This window comes from Macaca nemestrina, chromosome 9, assembly GCF_043159975.1.
Source record: "Macaca nemestrina isolate mMacNem1 chromosome 9, mMacNem.hap1, whole genome shotgun sequence".
NCBI lineage: Eukaryota > Metazoa > Chordata > Mammalia > Primates > Cercopithecidae > Macaca > Macaca nemestrina.
Window position 1 is genome coordinate 54,233,136 of NC_092133.1, and position 23,611 is coordinate 54,256,746.

Sequence of the window (23,611 nt, forward strand, 5' to 3'; positions counted from 1 at the left end):
GCTCATTTCTTCATTAAGAAAGACATTTACAGATATGAAAATACAACCTAAATTTTCTATTTTTGTTCATTTACTATTTAAGGTCTTTTAAAAAATAATGCCACTGTTTTATGAGAACACATGGGATGATTTATTACACAAGGTCCAAGTATTTTCACTAGAGGAGAGGCCACTGAACTGCAGAAACTCTACTTAAACTTTTCTCACAATCTAATTAATACCCACTCCTAGTTTAGAAAAAATAACTAGCATGTTTTAGTGTGTTCCTAATAATGAAATACACCTAGCTTGTGGCTGGAGCTTGACTCTGTTTGAATTGTGGTGTGGTGTGTTTGGGTTTGTACCCAAGTTCCTGATACTGTGGACAGAACTGTTAAACCATCGGGGGCCCAGACTCTCTCATCAACCCAATGGGGATTGTAGTGAAAATAAATTGTAGCCTAAAAATGTTTTACACACACACACAAAAGCACTGCAAGATGAAGCTATGTGATTTTAAAATGTAAGAAGTGTAATTTCGTTTGTTCATTCAATACATGTGTACTAAGAATCTTGAATCATAATTCATGACTTATCCATAATGTAAAAATCTTTGTGACCTTGGGTTAAGTAAATACTTCTTAGAGCCGGTATCGAATGTACTATACATAAAAAAGAAAAAACATTGATGAATTCACTTCTGCAAATTTAAAAATTTCTGGTTTTCAAAAAGAATGTTTTCTCTGTAATGAGAATGAAAGACAATTCACAGACTGGGAGAAAATACTTGCAAATTATATCTAATAAATAACTTGTATCCAGGATGTATCATTAACTCCCAATGTGCAATAATGATATGGGCGGGAAAGCCTATAAGAAAGGAATGCTTAAAAAGTTAAACAGATACTTCCCCAAAGAAGATGTATACATGGTAAATAAACACATAAAATGACATCATTAGCCATCAGTGACATGCAAATTAAAACCACAATGAGATACTACTATAAATCTATTAGAATGCCTCAAATTGGGGGAAAAAAAAAAAAACAAAACTGACCATACCAGTGTTGGTGAGGATGTGGAGCAACCAGAATGGTAAAAATGTGAAATAGTCAAATCACTATGGAAAACAGTTCAGCAATTTCTTAAAATGTTAAACCACTAAATGACCCAGCCAGTCTACTTCTAGGTATTTATCCAAGAAAAACCAAAGCATATGTTCATACAAAGATTTGTACACAAAAGTTCATAGTAGCTTTATTATGGTAATAGTCAAAACCCAGAAATAATCTAAATTTCTATCAACAGGTCAACAGACAAGAAAATTGTGCTCTCTCTCTCTATATATATATATATATATGAATACTATGTAGCAGTTAAAAAGAAATGAACTATTGATACATGAAACTATGAGAATAAATTTTAAAACAATTATTCTGAAAGCAAGAAGCCACACCAAGTAAATCAATAAATTAAAAGTATAGAAATAACAAAAATTCAAATAACTGTATGTACTTGAAAGCAGATCATTATTTGCCTGGGAATGGAGAAAGGAAGGAGGGATGATGAGGAGGGCCTACAAGCAGGATTACCAATGGGCATAAGGAAATTTTTACAATTGATTGACATGTTCATTTTCCTGGTTTCAAGGGTATATGCATATATCAAAATTATCAGATTGTATATTTTATATATGTGCAATTTATTGTGTATTATATAATAAAGCTGTTAAAAAACCAATTGATCATATTTGTTTGTGTCTACTTCTGAACTTTATTTTCTGTTCCATTTATCTATATCTATCTCTCAATACCACAGTGTCTTTGTTTTTTGCAGCTTTAGAGTGAATCCTGGAATTTGGTAGTGTGAATTATACAACTTCACTTTTTTTTTTTTTTTTAGATGGAGCCTCCCTCTGTCATCCAGGCTGCAGTGCAGTGCAGTGCCGTGATCTCAGCTCACTGCAACCTCTGCCTCCTGAGTTCAAGCAATTTTCCTGCCTCAGCCTCATGAGTAGCGGAGACCACAGGCATGCACCACTACACCTGGCTAATTTTTGTATTTTTAATAAAGATGGGGTTTCACCATGTTGGCCAGGATGGTCTCGAACCCCTGACCTCAGGTGATCCATCCTTCTTGGCCTCCCAAAGTGCTGGGATTACAGGCATGAGCCACTACACCTGGCCATACAACTTCATTCTTTTTCAAAATAGTTTTGTCTGTTTTATTCCCTTTGCCTTTCCATACATATTTTAGAATGTAGATTTTTTTTAAGGGAAAAATATTCTGCTAGGATTTAAAACAGGATTGTTTCAAATCTATAGATCATTTTGATAATAACTGACATCTTAAAAACTGAGTTTTCAATCCATAACTATGCCATATCTTCAATTTATTTAGGTCTTCCTTGACTTTTTATCAGTGTTCTGTGTATTGATTTTTAAAAATCATATGTGTGAATAGATTATATTACCTATAAGTTTCAGTTCAGGATAGCAAATATGGTTTTATAAAGTAGTCATTATTGAAACCTATTCAGTCTAATAGGTTTCAGAACCTGACCTAAAGAAGTATTACGTAAAAGAGAAGACTGACTTTCAGAATACACCAAGACTCAAGGGTTGGTGAATAGAGAATGATTCAATGAAAGGTGCTGAGAAGATAAAATGTGGGAGAAAAATATGGAGAATGAAATGTCAATAAGGCCAAATGAAGAAAGAGAACATTTATAATGGAGAACACATTCAACTGTATCCAATGCTATTACGTCATGTAAAATGAGGAGAATTGAACTTCAGATTTAATAATAAAGAAGTTGTTCTTGTCAAGAACTGTTTCAATTTATGGGGGTGTCAGGGCTGGGATGGTGAGAAAGCCTGACTGGAGTGAGTTAACAGAGAAAAGAAGGAGAATTGGAAATAACTTGAGGCATTTTGCTGAAAAGGGAGCAAAGAAATAGGGTGGTAGGTGTAGGAGTAAAGGAAAAGTCAATAATAGATGCTTAAAGGGGGGAATATCATAGGTGTGGAAAATCTTACCTGTATACTAATGGGAATGCCACAGTAGAGAGAGAAACATTTCAGTTGCAGAAGAAAGGAGTGAGCATAGCAGTAGTAATGTTTTGCTGTTGTTTTTGAGACAGGTCTCGCTCAGTTGCCCAGGCTGAAGTGTAGTGGCACCATCGCAACTCACTGCATCCTCCACCTCGTGGGTTCAAGTGATCCTCCCACCTCAGCCTTTTGAGTAGCTGGGACTACTGGCACATACTACCACAAATGCCTTTTTGTTTGTTTGTTGCTGTTTTAGAGGCAGGATCCCACTGTGCTGCCCAGGCTGGTCTCGGACTTCTGGGCTCAAGAGATCATCCCTCCTTGACCTCCCAAAGTGCTAGGATTACAGGCATGAGCCACCACACTTGGCCCAGTGATGGTTTTTAATATGAGAGAGAGTATTGGATCTAAGGGCAACAGGAGAAGAGTTAAATTCACGTAGAAAATGGCAGTGTTCATCCATTATAACAGCAGAAAAGAAATATATATATATATATATATATATATATGGATCTAGAAGGAGATGGATATGTAGGTTTGAAGATGTGCTAACATTTTGATTACAACCATTTTCTTAGTGAAAAGGTAAAAACATGGACTAAGGGAGGCTGAGGGAGGAGGCATGGTGAAACAGCCCTCTGGAGAATGGTGGGGTAATTGGCTTTGAAGGCGTAGTAAGATTGCCTTGACAGTAGTGCAGGCAATCTTCAAACTACTTGGAGTTTGAAGTAATAAATTTCAAGAGACACCAGGAAGATTGCTGTGTTTTTCTCCAACGATTTTCATCTAGCTCTTTTTATTAAAATAATTTCAACTTTTATTTTAGATTCAGGCCATACTTTTGCAGGTTTGTATTATATTATATTATACATATTATATTATATTATATATTTATATATTATATAGATATTATATGGATTATATTAATATATATTATATATAATATATATTATATTACCTGGGTATATTATATTGTGTGATGCTGAGGTTTAGAGTATGATTGATTCCATCACTCAGGTACTAAGCACAGTACCTAATAGTTTTTATTCCTTGACCCACCCCACCCCCAGTAGTTCCCAGTGTCTGTTGTTGCCATCTTTATGTCCATCAGTATCCTTTGTTTAGCTCCCTCTTTTAAGTGAGAACATGCCAACTTTTTTCATCTCTAAGGTACAGGTACTGAGTTGGTAGAAAATAAAGAAAACCAGGGTTTGAGTTTCCCAGGGAAATACAATGAAAGGAATAGGGCTAGAAAGCCTGTAACTGTGTATATGGGAGTGACTGTAATGAAGGACTTTTGAATCCAAGTTGTATAAGGCTTAAAGTAAGAACATGAAGATGATGGACAATGCAAAGGTTAGAATCAACGCACTGGATCCTTGTGGGTGAAAATAGTAGAAAGAGGAAGATGAAAGTATAGGAGGAGATAGGGTGGGATATTAATCAGTAATGTCTAGAGTGCCCATGAGAATGAGTGGCTGAAGTTGGGGTAGAAAATAAAATCACTGGAAGTGAGGAGGTCAGGGACTGAGAGGTCAAGGTATCGGAAAAATGACCTATGTGTACAAAAAATCATCAAAAATAACTTCAGAAACTGTAATGTGGAGTATGAATGTGAGCCAGGTACTGTGTTTGACATCATTGGAGGAGCTATGGATAGATAACTGAAATAAGGAGGGAGAGCAGGTACTTCAGAGGCACTTGCCTTGTTTTATTAAAGGAAGGAGCAGGAATAACAATGATTCTGAAAGTGGCTACAGAACATCTACCACCTCCTGGCCTGACCTTATTTAAATACGGTGAAAAAAATAGCCACTGTTTACCTTAAATATCTCCTTCTGAAAATATAAGGAATTGTGCAATATCTTTTGGAAGGATTATTATAAACAGTTTGAGAACACTGTAATACTTGAAGAAATGCACTTCAGTTATTTGCAGATTTGTTATGTGGAAGCTTCTAATATGTTATCTGCTATTTATGGCTTCATCTCAAATGGATGATACCATATTTCAAAAACTCAGATCCTTGAGCACTTTCATGAAAGTAAGGTCTCTACAAAAGCTATATGGAAAAAGTAAAAATTAGCCTGGAAAAGCTACATAGCACATATTTGTGTAGTAACTGAGCACAGGTCTGATTAACCCTTCTATTTAAGATTAGGCAAATTTACTTAAATCTAGAAACTAGAAGTTAGGGATAAACACACTGATATATTTGGATAAGGCCAGAGTGCTAGATGTTGCCATTTTTCAAAGAAGATTTACTAATTTTATTATCCCCAAGAAACAGATTCAAAACTAATTATTACATATGCAAATGTACATATTATTACCAATAACAGAGTAAAAACCTAACAGTATCCCCTCTGGGGAAAAAATGAATGGGAAGTGCATGGGAAAGGGAAATTATAAAGTAAATAGGCATTCCTCCTAAGACTTTTCACCCTCTTTGGTACATTAAAAAGAAAAAAAAAATAGCAGGGAGAAAATGACAATGAATTAATGTGAAATTCTGATTTAGGATGTGTCCGGAGCTGCACGCCCCCGCCATAGCGAATAATAATTGAGGATTAAACGCCTGAGCTATATTCATTTCCACCCCACACCTTCTCCCTATCTTTGCCTTTTTTCCCCTGTACTAATACCTCATTAAAGATGGCGCTCTTCCTGCTTCTTCTTCACTCACTTTTCCCGCGCCCCGGAAAATTGTTACTTAATAGCGCAAGCGCAACATGACCTCCGACCGGAGAAACCGAAACTAACCTGGCCACGCCCTCGGCAATGAGATCATTTCCGCCTTAGCCTAACCACTTCCCTTCCAAGTGTATATAAGGCAGTGCATTACCGCCATTAAACGAGACTTGATCAGAGCACTGTCTTGTCTCCATTTCTCGTGTCTCTTGTTCCCCAAATTCCCACCCCCTCCTCCAGGGCCTGCTCTGACTATCCCGGGGGCCGGGATAAGGATGATGAAAATCCAACTAAACTGAAATAAAACAGCATATTCAAGTTCAAACAGTATTTTAAAACTAAGTAGCCCCTGCATCTAAAAGCTGAACTAAAACTACTAGATCTGTGAAAAGAGTTTCAACATTAACTAGTGAACTGGTGTTTATAACACACAATAGAAGGTAGGCATTATTTTGCATTATTTCTGTCATAGAAGCGAACAGTTTGCCTACATTAGAAATAAAATCAGTTGACATTGATCACCAAGGAAACTCATGAATAAGACAAGATTGCTTAGGACACCAAACCACTCTCCAAACTATAACATCATAATTTAAAGAGGAAGATGGCAATACTCTAGGACTGCCCAGTGGGCTCTACTTAGAAGAGGTAACGGATGAAAGAAGAAACAAAGAAACAAGAAAAGGGATTTTAAAATTCGCATATGCTGCTTGTCCTGCTGCCTCTGTTCTGATTCACAGAATTAAATATCCAAGTTAAATGTCTAACTTGTTCTGACATTGCTGCCCCAGAAAGCCATGGACGACAAGACACACTTTCTTGGTGCCCTGTGTGAGTTAATCTGAGGTTGGAGCATGTAGTTGATTGTACTGTGGTTTCCCGGTATCCACACCCTTCTTCAGCGTCCTCCCACTCTAACTGCATTCAGCAACAGTAGCAAACTTAAACAGAAACTTGAAAACTGTTTGCATGTTTTCAGCTTCTCCTGAACTCCTAACTACAACTAAGAGAAATGCCGGGACTAGCCTGCTGAAATATGAGACACATTGTCCCACCCCTACCCCCAGATGACCTGCCAGCTGATTCTAGAGACATAAGTCTAGCCAAGATCAGTAGAACTGCTCAGCCAACTTGCAGACCCATCCAAATAATAAACGGGGTTAAGACTTACGCTGACCCTTTGGGGTGTTATGCAGCAATAATTGCGGACAGAGTGGTCAGGCTAGTCCACGAGTTGGACTGATTATCCCCTCCACCTCTGACATAACTTGGGTGGGTCAGGGCCAACCACTATGAAGAGTGGAAACTGGGAGTTAAAACGAGTAAGAATTAAAAGTTATGGTATTACAGTTTCTTTACAAATTTGTAAATATGAGGATGTTATTTGAACTGCATTAAAGCCTCAAAAGCTATAAACTAGGTCTATTTACCTTAAGTGTATGATCTTTAAAGTGTATGAGGTGAGACTGGTTATTCCTCTGTGAACTGTCTCCACACGATGCTTACACACTCATCATTGTCCTAGAGCCTATTCCAAGGCACTTTAAAAATTTAACTTTCATTAAATAATAATTTTAAAGACCTTCCTAACTCCTCTTAGAAAGACTTGGTTTTCAACATTTCTTGGCATTTGAGCCTATGGTACCATGTCATTTATGCCCAAAGCACATCTACAATGTTGTCAGATGACAAGAACAATGTAATTAACAAGCATATGCAGATATTTTCTTAGGTTGGCAAAGTAGTAATTATTCACACAGAAAGAAAAAAAAAAAAAAAAAAAAAAGGCCAGTGGCACAAATAATAGAAAATAACAAGTCTATCATTACAGGACTCCCAAAACTTGTTGCAGGAGGCATGGTTTAATGTCCTTGACATTAACTTTCCAATGAACTTTTTCTTCCAATTTAGTGGCCAGCGTTATCTTAAGCCATTTCTGGCTGTATTTTCTTCACATTCTAAGCCCATTTCCTTTTCTGTTGTCAGCACTCTCTTGGCCTTCAAACAGCTCTAGTTGGGCCTCTGTTCAAGTGGTAGTGCACACCCTACCTCCAAGGAACTTGTTGCAAATCTTGTTAGTCAAAAGTGCGGTCCATGGACCAGCATCAGAGTCCAGTCCAGTCTACTTAATCAGAATCTGCATTTAAACAAAATCCTCACGTGATTATTTTTACTTACAATTATTTTCACTTTTTATTCTTTCTCTTTAGCTTTTATTTAGTCTTTACACTTAGCTATAACTTGGGGACTGTGGCAGTGGGGTTCCATGGTTTTTTGTTTTGTTTTGTTTTGTTTTTAGCAGTTAAGCAGCCTATCTTAATCAGGAGGGAAAAAACTACTACATCACATAGTATTGCTCCTCCTCATAGCATTCACAAAGAAGCAGGCATTAAGGTGGAATTCAATACAACCACCTTTAGCACTACGATCTTATAAATTACACTCTCTTCTTCCTCTTGCATGCTATTAGAATGACTTCTCTATCTTTACAACCCTGCTGGATATTGAAAAGTCAATCATAATTCCACTGCTTTATCCCACATCAACATGTTTTCTTCTCTTCCAGTCAGTATATGTCTTGATAATAGGTACTGAATCCTTTTTAACTTTTTTAAATCTCCAAAGCAAGATATAGTGCCTGGAAAACCAGTAGGTGTTCAACAGTACCCTCTTTTTAACTAATAATGAAAAGAATAACTTGGTCACTAATTCCTGAAATTTCAAATACACGCAAAAACAAAAACAAAAACAAAAAACTTACCTACTTAAGCTTAAGTTATTGCATTTTCATAGCCATATCAATTTGTTTCTCCTATGGCCCACTTCTCCTTCTAGGTTGATTCTAAAGATTTTAGTTTATGTGATAGAAAATATAAATATCCATGGAAAACTTTAAATATTTTATCATTTCCAATATGTACGCTTAAAAAAAAATCCCTTCTCCAATTTGTCTGAAATTAGGGAATTTCTATTGATGCACTTTGTCATCTTTGATTCCCCAATGATTCCTGTAGTTTCTGATACATAACATTCAAATATCTGTTGAATGAATGAGTTATTTTTAAACCACCATGTTCGTTAGCATGTTACAATTAATGAAAAAAGTTCCAATGCAAAACATTTTAATAGGTTGTCAAATATACAGTTATTAGAATTATGTAAATATCACTTATAAAAATTGGTATATCACATTAGATGATTCTATAAAATAAAAACACAAATCACACATTGACAATAACCCCTGCAGTCCAAGTATACTCCCACAATAGTACAAATTACAAACACATTAAAAAAAAAAACCCTAAAGACATTTATACATTTAAACCAAAGTAACTGTGACTAGACTAAATACATTCATTCATCAAGTACAATAAATTTAGCATTGTTGCTCATAGTCACTAATAACACAATTTTAGGTGCAATTTCACATGCTTTCATAAATCTTCCAGTACAGTTCCCATAGTAAAGTGTCTTTGTGCACGCCATTTTCATTTATACGCAGGTGCATCATACATCATACTTAAAACTATTTCACTTCACAAACTGTTAATATATATTTTAAGTGGACAGTAGGTAAAAAATTTAAACCTCAATGATGACAAAATCTAAAATTAAAGAAAAGTCTTGGAAGCCTATAGTGACTTGTTTACTTGCATGAATAATATTTTCACTTAGTACAGGCTATTAATATAAGTAATGAGAACTTAAATATTAACTCAAAAAAAGATAGAGGCTCCAAACTTTTCTAAGAAATTAATGCATTTTCAAAGTAATAATATAATCAGTCTGTAAGTCAAAAGTAATTTCATATTCATTGCCAAATTTAAAATAACAGTGATGTTAAGATTGAGGCCTAAAACTGTTGTACTAAATTGTAAAATACAGTAAAGATGCAGCTCATTTGCTTGGGAATATGTAATGGAATGTTTCTCAGAGCAATGTTTATGTTAAACATTACTTTAAATGGACAGTCTAAATAAATGTACCTTTGCCAGCAAGGAAAGTGAAAAATTAAGGCTTTTTTATGCTATCTGTAACTACTACCCAAACTTAAATAGAGGTTACAATACTGCAAAATATTACTTCTCACTTCAACTATTGTTAGTTGCTTCATTTCAACCCCATACTTATTATTTAGATGACTATTTTTCTATATCTCTATTTTAATTAAGTCCCCAATCCCACCCTATCCAAAGAGAATGCTGAACATGGTTAGGACCTTATCTGTTTGGTTCACAGTTGTAATACTGGGGGCTAAAAATGCTTAACACATGGCATAAATCCAAGAAATATTTTTGAATGAACTAAGAAGCCTGGCCTCCAAAGACAACCCTACTTGTTTTTCCAAAGCAATAACAGATAATTGTTACCTCTTTAGATAATCAGATTGACAATTATTCAAAAGGAATAGATGTTTCCTAGGCTATGAAAACATCAAAAACATGTAATAGAAAGGATAACTGAGGGTACAAACGTATCAAATCAAGACTAAAGGCACCAGAGCAAAAAGGTAAGCATTGTAAACATTTTTTAAAGCAAAACAAGTTTTAACGTGTAAATGTCAAACTAGTAAGAGAAAATGTACTAAAATGATGACAATGCTTTACCATAGTAGACACAATTCCTGTAATTTCACAAACAGAATTCTTTCGTTGTTCTATCGTTTTCTTTCATCCTACATCTTCTACAATATTCCAACCCCTAGAAACAAATGTATTTTCAGTTGTGTGAAACAAAAAATTGCAACTGAAGGGTCTACGGAAATTCCTTTTTCTTAAATGATGTTATAAATTTGATACACAGACTTGATAGACATAAGAACATCATCTTGGAAATCATAAAATACTAAATTATGCTCAATCAAAATACAGACAAAGCTTCTTCAGTTGAACAGTTTAGAGCCCCATAAGAGCAAATTGTAGTGTAAAGAAGAAAAGTAAGTACAATCTTTCCAGACGCACGAAACAAAGAATAATGAATACTGAGTTGAAATACCACAAGCTCCACATTAGAGCCATTTAATATACACATTTTCATAACTGTTTCTTGAAAAACTATTTAGATAAAATATTTAGCATTTATCATTGATTTTAATTTACTTGAATCTATGCAATGTCCATCCATATTAAAATATCAATTAATGTAAATACTTTATTACAAAACTATTATACAATTTAAATTTTTATTAGAGAAAGGTATTATTCACATCCACAATTTCTTAAAGTCCTTTTTAAATGAGTGTATTCCATAAGAAATACACTAAAATCATTACTTATGTTTCATAGGGAAAAAAACTATGAGAATCCTATTTACCCAAACTATATCCCTAATATGCTTATTTCTTAAGCCTTTACATGTTCAAATATGCTTGTTGAATAGTGATCATTCATCCCCACAGTGGTAAATTTCAGCATAACATTAAGTGACTGAGAGAGACTAAAATAGTCACATGTAGATTAGATAAACAGATACTTATTCTGTTATACCTAAGCTTTCTTATAAAGCAACACAAAATAAGCACTGGATAACAATAACAAATGTAAACAAACAGAATTAAATGTTAATCCCTTCCCTGAAAAACAACAGATAAGAGGGCTTCTTGCTTTATTAAAAACAAAACGATCTATTTTATCAAAAGGGTAAGACATTGATTTTACAAAATTATATTTCCAAATACAGATAAAAAAAAAATCTTGAACAGTTAATTCAGATTTTATTGAGCTAAAATGTGCAAAAATCTGATAATACTTAAGTGTATTAAATTCATTGTACATAGGTTGATATAATCCCATACATAAAAAGCCTCAGTATCTTGTTAAGATTCAAAATAGTGTTTAATTATCTGAACTTAAGATTTATTGAACCACTATCCAAATAACAACAAAATCCATATTGTAAAAGAAAAAAGTAAAACTTAAAATTTTCTGATTATCACTTGAAATTCATTCCCATTAAAACATAAAACTATAGCCAATATCCATTTGAAAAGTGAAGAAAAATTGGAAGTCCCCGTGATAATTACACCAATTCTAAATAAAAAATTAAAATCAAATTTTGCTATTACAAAATGCATGTGATTTTAGGTTATTCAGGTTTAATAGATTTACTAAGGATAGAGTTCATAGAGCATTTAGTTGGTACTTCTGTTTGTACTCAGGTATTTGCAAAGTACCCCCAGAAAAGGCTGAGAAGGTAAAATAAACATAAAATTGTGAAATTTTCTCCACACCACAACAAAGGCGCTCAGATTTAAAAATTCAATTTGTAACTCTACAAGAAAAAAGAGGAGAAACAATTTACAACCCCAAAATATTTTCCAGAACTATGACAAAACTGATAACTACCTAGAAATGTTATTAGTGAATCGAAGTGCAAGTAATGACAGCATTAACATCAAATGTATTTGAAGACTCAAAGTTTTAAATGTTTTCAATGACAAACAACTAGTTGATTTTTTTTAAGGTGGTGGGTGTGAAACAAAGATAATACAAATCTAATTTTTCCGGGAACAGTAGCACTGCTCCTGTCCCCATGAAATTAAGTTATAATTTCACCATTCAACATAATATAAAACTGTTTTGATTAAGAGTGAAATAGAAGCATGAATATAGATACGCACCAAACCCTATATTAGGGACTAATTTACACATGGTATTTTGATAACAACCTAATTAGATACTGTCTTTCATTGCTTACTATAATTCTGAGAAACTGCTTTTAACAACATTTACACTACTGCTTAACTAAATGGGGACACAAAAATACATAAATTTTTAAAGAAAAAATTCAAGTTATTTAGAGGAGAAATAAAACTTCAAATTATTTACTTTTTTGAAGCTGCATTTAGATACAAAGGTATATGGTTTACGATACTTTTCACAATGTAATAAATTTATATTCCAATTTTCTCATGAATTTTCGATTGTAAAAGAAAATATTTTGTTCCTTGAAAATAACATCTCTCTTCCCCTAACCCAGGTAAGAACAATTAGTGTGCCCTTAATTTCAAGACTTTGTTGTTGTCATCCATGTCAATTGTCTTTTTCATGAAGTATAATATTTTGAGAGAGAGATGTAAAAATTAAAGAGAAAATCTGCTTTTGGAATGCAACGATTCTAAATCATTTCACTAAGAAGCACCCTTTGACACACTGGTCTGAACTTTTAATATAAAACCTAAACAGTACTTATTTCTGAAGTAGAATTTTCTCCAGTTTTAGTAACTTCATACATAGCAATACTAAGGACATCAACCTGTGCTTTTGAGATTTTGATAGGTGTTCTAATAACGTAATATTTTAGATATGGCTCATTGTCAAGGCTGGGTGGACAGAGATTTCATGAACTGGCTACAGAAAGCTAACTAAACTCTTAATGACTGAATAATGGTTTGCATTTTGCTTGAGCCAAAAAAGATGTTTAAGCCATGTACCACCACATTCCCTGCTTAACATTCCTAAGTTTCTTTATTCTTCATAGTTTTCTAATGAACAAATAATTAGTTTTCCTGAGTAAGATTATAAAAAAGTTAACCTTTCTTCCAAAAGTATAAAGACAAATAAAATGTCGACTCACAAATTTTTTACACAGCATTACAGGTGCAGAGATATTGACTGCTCCTCTTCACTATGATTGGCCCACCCTTTAAAAAGACTATAACAGAGAATTCAATTGTCTAAAATACTTCGAAGTACAGAAATTAAATGCTTTAGCCCATAAACATATCCCTCATCTATTGTGTTGCTAGGGAACACATGAGCAAAATCTATCATTCGCACTTCTACTTCAGCGATCTCTTGGCAACCAGTGGGAAGATGGTAGAAAACTTTTTCCAGTTGGGAAAGTACATTTCCATTTAAATGTTCCTGTGACATGCTTTTCCACCCATTGTCTTGCTCCAGATGTTCAACTTTCAATGAAGTCTGACTGTGATGCTTTTTTGTATACATTTTCCTGTGACGAGCATACATCTTGGACAAGCTTTTGCCCACTGAAGCCTCTATTTTTCCATTAGCTGTGGAACTTAACACATGAAAGTTATTATTGTACTCTAGTACTTCTGTGTCTGACAGTTGTCCTTTGGACAAAAACTTTTCTGCCAAAGTTCTGTCATTCAATTTTGTAGTGGTTGGCTGAGATGAACCTTCATAAACAAATAGTAATGAACTTGCGTAAAAGTTAAGCTGCTTCTGGTTTTCAAACCACTGCAGAATTTTCTCAATCTTCTGAATACTGGCAGCAACAGCATCTTTTCTTAAGCAATACCCATTATGAAAAAATCTGGAGACTCCTATAAAAAAGAAAAATATGAGCATTATAATCAAATTATGAAATAACTATTATTTGGGAAGTAAACTCATCACAGAATTCTCCAATATTTTCCCCATCCTCCCTTATAATTAAGTGAACAGTTAATCCTAGAATTCTAAGAATTCTAGTCAGATATAGAAATCCGACCTCAGCTTAATTTTTGGTGAAGATGATCTTACTAGAAAACATTTAAATTACACTAACATGATATGAAATGTCCTATTTAGACAAAAGAAAATTTATTACACTTGACTGATAGTTTACTTCTCTCACTATATTCTCTTAAGAAATAGGATTCCAGGCTGGGTGTGGTGGCTCATGCGTGTAATCCCAGCACTTTGGGAGGCCGAGACGGGCGGATCACGAGGTCAGGAGATCGAGACCGTCCTGGCTAACACGGTGAAACCCCATCTCTACTAAAAATACAAAAAAAAAAAGAAAATTAGCCAGGCATGGTGGCAGGTGCCTGTAATCCCAGCTACTCGGGAGGCTGAGCAGGAGAATTGTGTGAACGTGGGAGGCGGAGCTTGCAGTGAGCCGAGATCATGCCACTGCACTCCAACCTGGGCGACAGAGCTAGACTCCGTCTAAAAAAAAAAAAAAAAAGAAAAAAGAAATAGGATTCCAAGACTTGCTCTATTTACTATTGTGAGAAATTTTACAGTAAAATTACTTGTTCGGGCTGGGCACAGTGGCTCACGCCTGTAATCCCAGCACTTTTGGAGACAGAGGCGGGTAGATCACCTGAGGTCAGGAGTTCAAGACCAGCCTGGCCAACATGGTAAAACCTCGTCTCTACTAAAAATACAAAAATTAGGCTTGGTGATGCATGCCTGTACTCCCAGCTACTTGGGAGGCTGAGGCACGAGAATCACCTGAACCTGGGAGGTAGAGGTTGCAGTGACCCGAGATCGTGCCACTGCGCTCCAGCCTGGGCAATAGAGCAAGATTGTCTTGGAAAAAAAAACAAAAAAACAAAAAAACTTGTTTGTTAGAATCTCATTTAGAGCTAACTAAAACCTAGAGTCAAATTTAATTATTTTTTAATGGTACCATTACCAAATACCAAACCATAACTCTACTAATTTTCATTTGCTTTCAATAATATTGATTAAGTCAATTGTTCCAAAAAGTTCAGCTCACTTTTGGGAATAGCGCTTTTCCAGGTTAGGTATATTATTGAAAATTGAGACCTTTAAATGTTTTAACCTATCAGATTATTAGGGCTTTTTAAAAACTAGGCCTAGTTTATCATACTTGGGAATTTATAGGTATATATAATTTGATTTCTGCTTTCAAATAACTTGTTTCCCCAATTTGGGACAGAAACTATTAAAAGATACATTCAGGTATGACTAAATTAGTAGCATGGGAAAATATTTTTTAAATAGCCCATCTGAAAGTTATTTTGCTGTTAAGTACTCCAAGGCAAACACTAATTGTTAAGCTCAAGCTATGGATGTTTGCTTTCTATACACAAAGTAAGAATTCTTCTACAAACTTTTTACACTATGCATAAGTTCTTCTCTAACTATCTTAGTATAGCTAAGAATAAACGTGTAATATAAAGTTATTTCCAGGAATCTAGGATATTGTTGTTTTTGTAATATCTTGGCCATAAATATTTTAGAAACATACTATATGTATGTTAACAGATTTTATTTAAATCAGTTTAATGCCACTTAATTATTCATTATGAAGAGCTCTAGAAACTTACATAGTTCAACTACACATGGAAAAATTCAATAAAAATACATTACATGCTACAACACATATTTTAAAGTCTCTTATGTAACAAGCAGTTTTAATATACTATGATCTATAACGTTTACTTACAAAATAATTTTATAGACAACCTCTAGTTCCAGTATTGAGCTAGATGGTTGGTACACAGCTGTTCATTATTTTTTTAAGTTATATTAATAAGAAATAAATGAAAATGTAACAGGGCCATTCATAGTCCCATGGTCTTGATGTATTATGAACCAGGGCTTGCGATTAATCCAATTCTGTAAATCTAAGTTTCATTATTTTTTTATTTTATTTATTTATTTATTTATTTTTTTTTATTATTATACTTTAAGTTCTAGGGTACATGTGCATAACGTGCAGGTTTGTTACATATGTATACTTGTGCCATGTTGCTGTGCTGCACCCATCAACTTGTCAGCATCATTATTTTTTTAAAAAAAATGATTATGAATCAAATCACTTTTCCAAATGACAACTAAAACTGAAATAACTTTAGAATTAACTGTTCAATCATAAAAGCATTAGTTTTTTAATCCTTACCATCTTTTATAGTTTCTTTTGTTAAGCTTCTTCCATAATGCTGATTTTGTGTCTCATAGCTATCGGAATGAACATGATAAACCTGTCAAAAAAAAACCAGTGAATATTAAAAAGCTAATACTCCTTGACCATGTGGGGTTTATCCCAGCCACAAGGGTGGCAAAAGATGAAATCTACTCAGGTAATTCATTCTAATAGATTTGAGAAGAAAAAAAAATCGCAGTCATATCAATGGATGCTGAAAAGGCACTTTACAAATTTAACATCCACTACTGATGAAAACTCTTTGTAATATAAGGATAGATGAATATTTCCAATATGATAAAACTATCTACCTCAACCTACCAGGAGTTAGTCTCAAGTTTAAAGGACAGAACTGAAAAAGCACTTCTTTTAAAATACAAGAAGCTTTCACAAAAATATTTTATCACGATGTCTTTTATATTATTATCATCTAATATTCTGGAGTTCCTAGTAAATGCAATTAGAGAGAAAGAAATTAGAGGTATAATAATTTGGAAAGGTGGAGATAAATACTCTGAATATTTGTACACTGGAAAATAAAATTAAAGACAAATACAAATAATAAAATATATGACATGGCATTTGAATACAAATTAGTAAACAGAAAATAAGCTTTCTAAACACAAACAATGCATTAGAAAATGTAATGAAAGAAAAGACCCCATTTATAAAATGTAACCCCCCCAAAACATGAAAATAAGCTAGATAAGTAAAAGATGTATAAGAAGGTATCTTTAAAACATTCCTAAGACACACACCTATGTTCTCAAAAAAGATTCAACATAATAAACTATATCAATTTTCCTTAATCTACAGCTAAAGTGCGATTATAATAAAAATACCAACTCTTTTTTTGGGGGATGGGGAGGGACACAGTCTCTCTCTGTTGCCCAGGCTGGAGTGCAGTGATGTGATCTCGGCTCACTGCAACCCCCGCCTCCAGGATTCAAGTGATTCTTGTGCCTCAGCCTCCAAGTACCTGGGATTACAGGTGCGTGACAACACAGCCAGCTAATTTTTGTATTTTTAGTAGAGGTGAGGTTTCACCATGTTGGCCAGGCTGGTCTCAAACTCCTGGCCTCAAGCAATCCACCCGCCTCAGCCTCCCAAAGTGCTGGGATTACCGGAGTAAGCCACCATGCCCGGCCTCAAAAATTGTTTTTAACCATAAGCCAACTCTAAAGTTCACATATGTAAAAAAAATAAAATTAAAAAAAAAATAAATAAGATTAATAAGGTGGAACTAACCTTGCCATCCTACCAGATATTAAAACATATTTTAGAATGAAACATACGTGAGAACTTACTATATGAGAATGGGATTTTAAATCAATGGGGAAGGATTATTTATTAAATGGTGTTATTCTGATTAAACAGTGATCAGGAAAAAATAAGTTGTATTCATACTTGATAGCATATGTCAGGATAAATTCCAAATGTATCAAAGATTGAAATGATAAAAGGATCCCTGAAAACATGTAGGAATCCTTGAGTAACTGATAATAACTAGGGACGGCATTTCCAACTAAAACTCAGAAATGTCACAGTTGTTTTTTTTTGGTAGATAGTATTTGTACATACTTATGGGGTACATGTGATATTTTCTTACAGGCATAGAATGTGCAATGATCAAGTGAGAGTATTTAGGGTATTCACCACTACAAATATTTATCATTTCTATGGGTTCACAGTGTTTTTCCCATGCAGAAATCAAAAGAAAAAAAGATTTAAAAAATCATTTGAAATGTATTTGATGAACAAACGGCAGGTTTACACTTATGGGGGAAAAAACAAGAAACAGAAAGTGTTTAAGGTAGATTTTGTAATAAACATATACAGTATTTGCACGTTTAAAAATATCTCTGGAAGGATATATAGAGAAAAATAACTATAATATCTTGTGTGGAGGCAGACTATGCAACTGTACAGGTACACCTCATTTTATTGTGTTTCACTTCATTGTGCTTTATAAATATACTGCATTATTTACAAATTGAAGGTCTGTGGCAGCTTGAGCAAATCTATTGGCACCACTTCTCCAACAGCATGTGCTCACTTCATGTCTCTGTATTACAATTTGGTAATTTTTGAAATTTTTCAAACTTATTATATCTGTTATGGTGATCTGTGATTAGTGATCTTTGATGTTACTCTTGTGATTATTTTGGGATGTCACGAAGCACACCCACATAAGATGGCAAATTGGATAAATATGTGCGTCTTGACTGCTCCACTGACCAGCTGTTCCCCCATCTCTCTTCCTCTCCTCAGGCCTCCCTATCCCTGAGACACAATAATATTGAAATTAGGCCAATTAATAATTAATAACCCTCCAATGAATAATTAATAACCCTCCAACGGCCTCTAAGTGTTCAATGAAAGGAAATGTCACGTTTCTCACTTTAAATCAAAAGCTAAAAAGTGATTAACTTAGTAAGGAAGGCATTTTGAAAGCAAAGACAGGCCTAAAACTAGGCCTCTTGTACCAAACAGCCAAGCTATGAATGCAAAGAAAAAGCTCTTGAAGGAAATTCAGAGTGCTAACTACAGTAAACACACAAATGATAAGAAAGTGAAACAGCCTGACTGCTAATATGAAGAAAGTTTTAGTGGTCTGGATAGAAGACCAAATCAGCCACAACATTACCTCAGGCCAAAGCCTAATCCAGGATAAGACTCTTTTCAACTGTATTAAGGCTGAGAGTCACCATGAGGAAGCTGCAGAAGAAAAATGCAAAGCTAGCAAATGCTGGTTCATAGATCCTAGCAGAAGTTTATGGAAAGATGTTGTTTTTAACCTAAAATGCAAGGTGAAGCAGAAAGTGCTGTTGTAGAAGCTACAGCAACTTATCCAGAAGACAACTGATGAAGGTATCTACCCCAAACAACAGATTCTCAATGTAGATGAAACAGCCCTCTATTGAAAAAAATGCCACCTAGGGTTTTCATAGCTAGAGATAAGAAGTCAGTATCTGGCTTCAAAGCTTCAAAGGACAGGCTAACTCTCTTGTTAGGGGCAAATGCAGCTGGTGACTTTAAGTTGAAGCCAATACTCACTCATTTGTCCTAGAGCCCTTAAGAATTATGCTGAATCTCCCAGCTCTTTCGGAGGCTGAGATGGGAGGATTGCTTGAGACCAGAGGACAACTTGAGGCAAGGAGCTCAAGAACAGCCTGAGCATCATAGTGAGACCCCGTCTCTACAAAACATTTAAAAATTAGTTGGGTGTGGTGGAACATGCCTGTAGTCCCAGCTACTCGAGAGGCTGAGGTGGGAGGATGGCTTGAGCCCAGGAGTTGGGGGCTACAGTGAGCTATGATTATGCCACTGGACTCCAGCGCAGGCCAAGACCCTGTCTCAAAAAAAAAAAGTGCTGAATCTACTCTGCCTGGGCTCAAAGCCTGGATGACAGCACATCTGTTTATAGCATGGTTTACTCAATATTTTCAGCCAACCATTGAGAACTACTACTCAGAAAAAAAGATTCCTTCCAAAATATTACTGCTCATTGACAGTGCACCTGGTCACCTAACAAGAGCACTGATGATGTACAAGGAGATTAATGTTGTTTGCATGCCTGCTAACAACATTCCTTTTGCAGTTCTATGGATCAAGGAGTAATTTCAACTTTTAAGTTGTATTATTTAAGAAATATATTTTGCAAGGCTACATACAGCTGCCATTGATAGTAATTCCTCTGATGGACTGGGGCAATGTAAATTGAAAAGCTTTTGGAAAGAATTCACCATTCTAGATGGCATAAAGAAGATTCGAGATTCCTGGGAGGAGGTCAAAATATCAACATTAACAGGAGTTTGGAAGAAGTTAATTCCAACCCTCATGGATGACTCCGAGGAGTTCAATTCAAGACTTCAGTGCAGGAGGTAACTGCAGATGTGGTAGAAAGAGCAAGTGAACTAGAATTAAGACTGAAGGCTGTAAGAGGTGACTGAATTGCTGCAAACTCATGATAAACCTTGAATGGATGAACAGTGGCTTGCTTGCTTGTTTTATTGATTGGCTGACTGAGATAGGGTCTCGCTCTGTCACCCAGGCTGAAGGGCAGTGGCACAATCATGGCTCACTTGTACTCAAGCAATCCTTCCCACCTCAGCCTCCTGAGTATCTGGGACTACAGGTGTGCGCCACCAAGTCTGGCTAATTTTTGTATTCTTTTGTAGACGGGGTTTCGCCATGTTGCCCAGGCTGGTCTCAAACTCCTGAGCTCTAGCGATCCACCCACCCTGGCCTCCCAAAGTGTTGGGATTACTGGCAGAAGTCACTGCCCCTGGCCTCAGAGTGGCTTCTTATGGATGAGCAAAGAAAGTGGTTTCTTGAGATGGAATCTACTCCTAGTAAAGATGCATTGTTGAAAGCATTGTTGAAATGACATTGTTGAAATGACAATGTTGAAATGCATTGTTGAAATGACAATGAATGATTTAGAATATTACATAAACTTACTTGATAAAGCAGAGGCAGGATCTGAGAGGAGTGACTCCAATTTTGAAAGTTCTACTGTGGGTAAAATTCTATCAAAGAGCATCACATGCTCCAGAGAAACCTTTCATTTAAAAAAGAGTAAATTTATGTGGCAAACTTCATTGCTGTCTTATTTTAAGAAATTGCTGCAGGCACTCCAACCTTCAGCAGCCACTACCTTGATCAATCAGCAGCCACAGGCAAGAGCCTCTACTAGCAAAAGGAAACAACTCACTGAATGCTCAGATAATCATTAGTATTCTTTAGCAATAAGTATTTTTTAATTAAAGCATACACGTTGTTTTTTAAAAAACACAATGCAGCCAGACACAGTGCCTCATGCCTTTAATAATAGTGCTCTGGGAGGCCGAGGCAGGAAGATTGCTTGAGCCTAGGAGTTTAAGACCAGCCTGGGCAATATGGCAAGACCCCATCTCTATAAGAAATAAAAAATAAGCCAGGTGTGGTAGCAAAGATATTTGTAATAAAAAGTTAACATTCTCAACCTAAAAACATGTAAATATGTAGAAAAAAGTATCCAATTTTTTTTTTTAATGTAAAGAAAACTGAGAAACAGGTGTAGGAGGACAGAATGATAAGCAAAAGCAAGCCTCTGCTTTTCCTGGATTGTACATCACCATATTACTTGCTCATTTTGCGACTTCTTTGCAGAAACTGACAAGCTGATCTTAAAATTCATGTGGAAATGAAAGGGACTCAGAATAGCCAAAACAAATTTGAAAAAGAAGAACAAAGTTGAGGCCAGGTGCAGTGGCTCACACCTGCAATCTCACCACTTTGGGAGGCCAAGGCAGGAGGATCACTTGAGCCCAGGAGTTCAAGACTAGCCTGGGTAACAAAGTGAGACACAGTCTCCACAAAATAACTTAAAAACTAGTTGGGTGTGATGGTGTACACTTGTAGTCTCAGTTACTTGGGAGGCTTAAGTAGGAGGACTGCTTGAGCCCAGTAATTTGAGGCTGCAGTAAGACACGATCATGCTACTGCACTCTAGCCTGGATGACAGAGCAAAGACTCAGTCTCAAAATAAAATAAAATTTTAAAAAGAACAAAATTAGGGGGCCGGGCGCGGTGGCTCAAGCCTGTAATCCCAGCACTTTGGGAGGCCGAGATGGGCGGATCACAAGGTCAGGAGATTGAGACCATCCTGGCTAACATGGTGAAACCCTGTCTCTACTAAAAAAATACAAAAAACTAGCCGGGCGAGGTGGCGGGCGCCTGTAGTCCCAGCTACTCGGGAGGCTGAGGCAGGAGAATGGCGTGAACCCGGGAGGTGGAGCTTGCAGTGAGCTGAGATCCGGCCACTGCACTCCAGCTTGGGTGACAGAGCGAGACTCCGTCTCGAAAAAAAAAAAAAAAAAAAAAAAAAAAAAGAACAAAATTAGAGGACTCATTATTCAAAACTTACTCCAAAGCGACATTAATCAAAGCAGTGTAGTACTTGGCATAAGGATAGACAATATGAAATAATGGAAAACATTTATGGTCAATTTATTTTCAACAAAGGTATCAAGAATATTCACTGGGGGAGTAACAGTCTTATCAACTGTTAAGTAACAGTCTTATCAACTGTCCCAGCACCATCAAATGGTGCTGGGACAACTGGATATCCATATGCAAAAGAATGAAGTTTGACTCCTTCCTTAAAGCATACAAAAAATTTAATTAAAATGTATCATAAATCTCAATGCAAGAGATAAAATTACAACATTCTTACAAGAAAAATAGGAGTAAATATTGATGAGTTTGGGTTAGGCAATGGTTTCTTAGATTTTACACCAAAAGCCAAGGTAACAACAACAACAACAAAAAAGCAAATTGGACTTCAAAACTAAAAATTTGGAGGCTTCAACAAATACTATAACGTAAAGACAATCAGATTAGAAAAAATATTTGCAAATCAAAAGTTTGATGGATTTATATACAAGTCAATAATTAAAAACAAAATGTCTGAATAGACATTTTCCCAAAGAAGACATATGTAGTCAATAATATTGCACACAAAAAGATGCTGAACATCATTAATCATTAGAGAAAGGCAAATCAAACCACAAGGAGATGCTACTTGACACCTACTAGGATGGCTTATAGCATAAAAACAAAAAGGAACAAAGGTTTCAAGAATGTGGAGAAAATGGAACCATCATGAATTGCTGGTGGGAATGTAAAATGAATGGTGAAGACACCATATGTTCTCACTTACAAGTGGAAACTAAGGTATGAGTAAACAAAGGCATACAGAGTAATATAATGGACTTTAGACACTTGGAAGGAGAAGAGTGGGAAGGGTGGCTAGGGATTAAAAAACCTACATATTAGGTACAATGTACGCTACTCAGGTGATGAATACACTAAAATCTTAGCATTTACCACTACATAATTCATCCATGTAACAATAACAACAAAAAACTATACCCCAAAACCTACTTAAATAATTTTTTGAAAAATTAAATAACTAAAGAAAACGGTGAAGTCACTTTGGAAAAATACTTTGGCAGTTTCTCAAAAAGTTAAACATAAACTTAACCCTAGGACCTACCAATTTCACACATAAGAATCTACCTGAGAGAAATAAAATATATACCTGCACAGAAATGTGTATACAAATGTTCATAACAGTTATTAGTAGCCAAAAAGTAAAAACAACCCAAAGTCCATCAATGAATGAATGGATAAACAAAATGCGGTATATCCATATAATAGAATATTATTTGGCAATAAAAAACAAAGTACTGACTTATATGACATGGGTGAACTTTAAA

The 23,611-nt window shown here is 35.3% G+C and overlaps 1 protein-coding gene across 3 annotated transcripts in view; it reads right to left on the bottom strand.

Moving 5' to 3' along the window:
• Window positions 1-7,516: 7,516 nt before the first annotated feature.
• The window catches only part of LOC105466231 (inositol polyphosphate multikinase), a 79,308-nt gene continuing 63,213 nt past the window's right edge, over window positions 7,517-23,611 (bottom strand). The window contains exons 5-6 of one of the 3 annotated variants that reach the window (XM_071069560.1): window positions 16,323-16,404; window positions 7,517-14,010 (exon numbers count right to left, since the gene is read on the bottom strand). In XM_071069560.1, coding sequence (XP_070925661.1) covers window positions 13,388-14,010; window positions 16,323-16,404 — 705 coding nt within the window. In that variant the 3' untranslated portion in view covers window positions 7,517-13,387. The remainder of the gene's footprint in view (window positions 14,011-16,322; window positions 16,405-23,611) is intronic. The other 2 variants (XM_071069561.1, XM_071069559.1) reach the window with 2 other exon arrangements.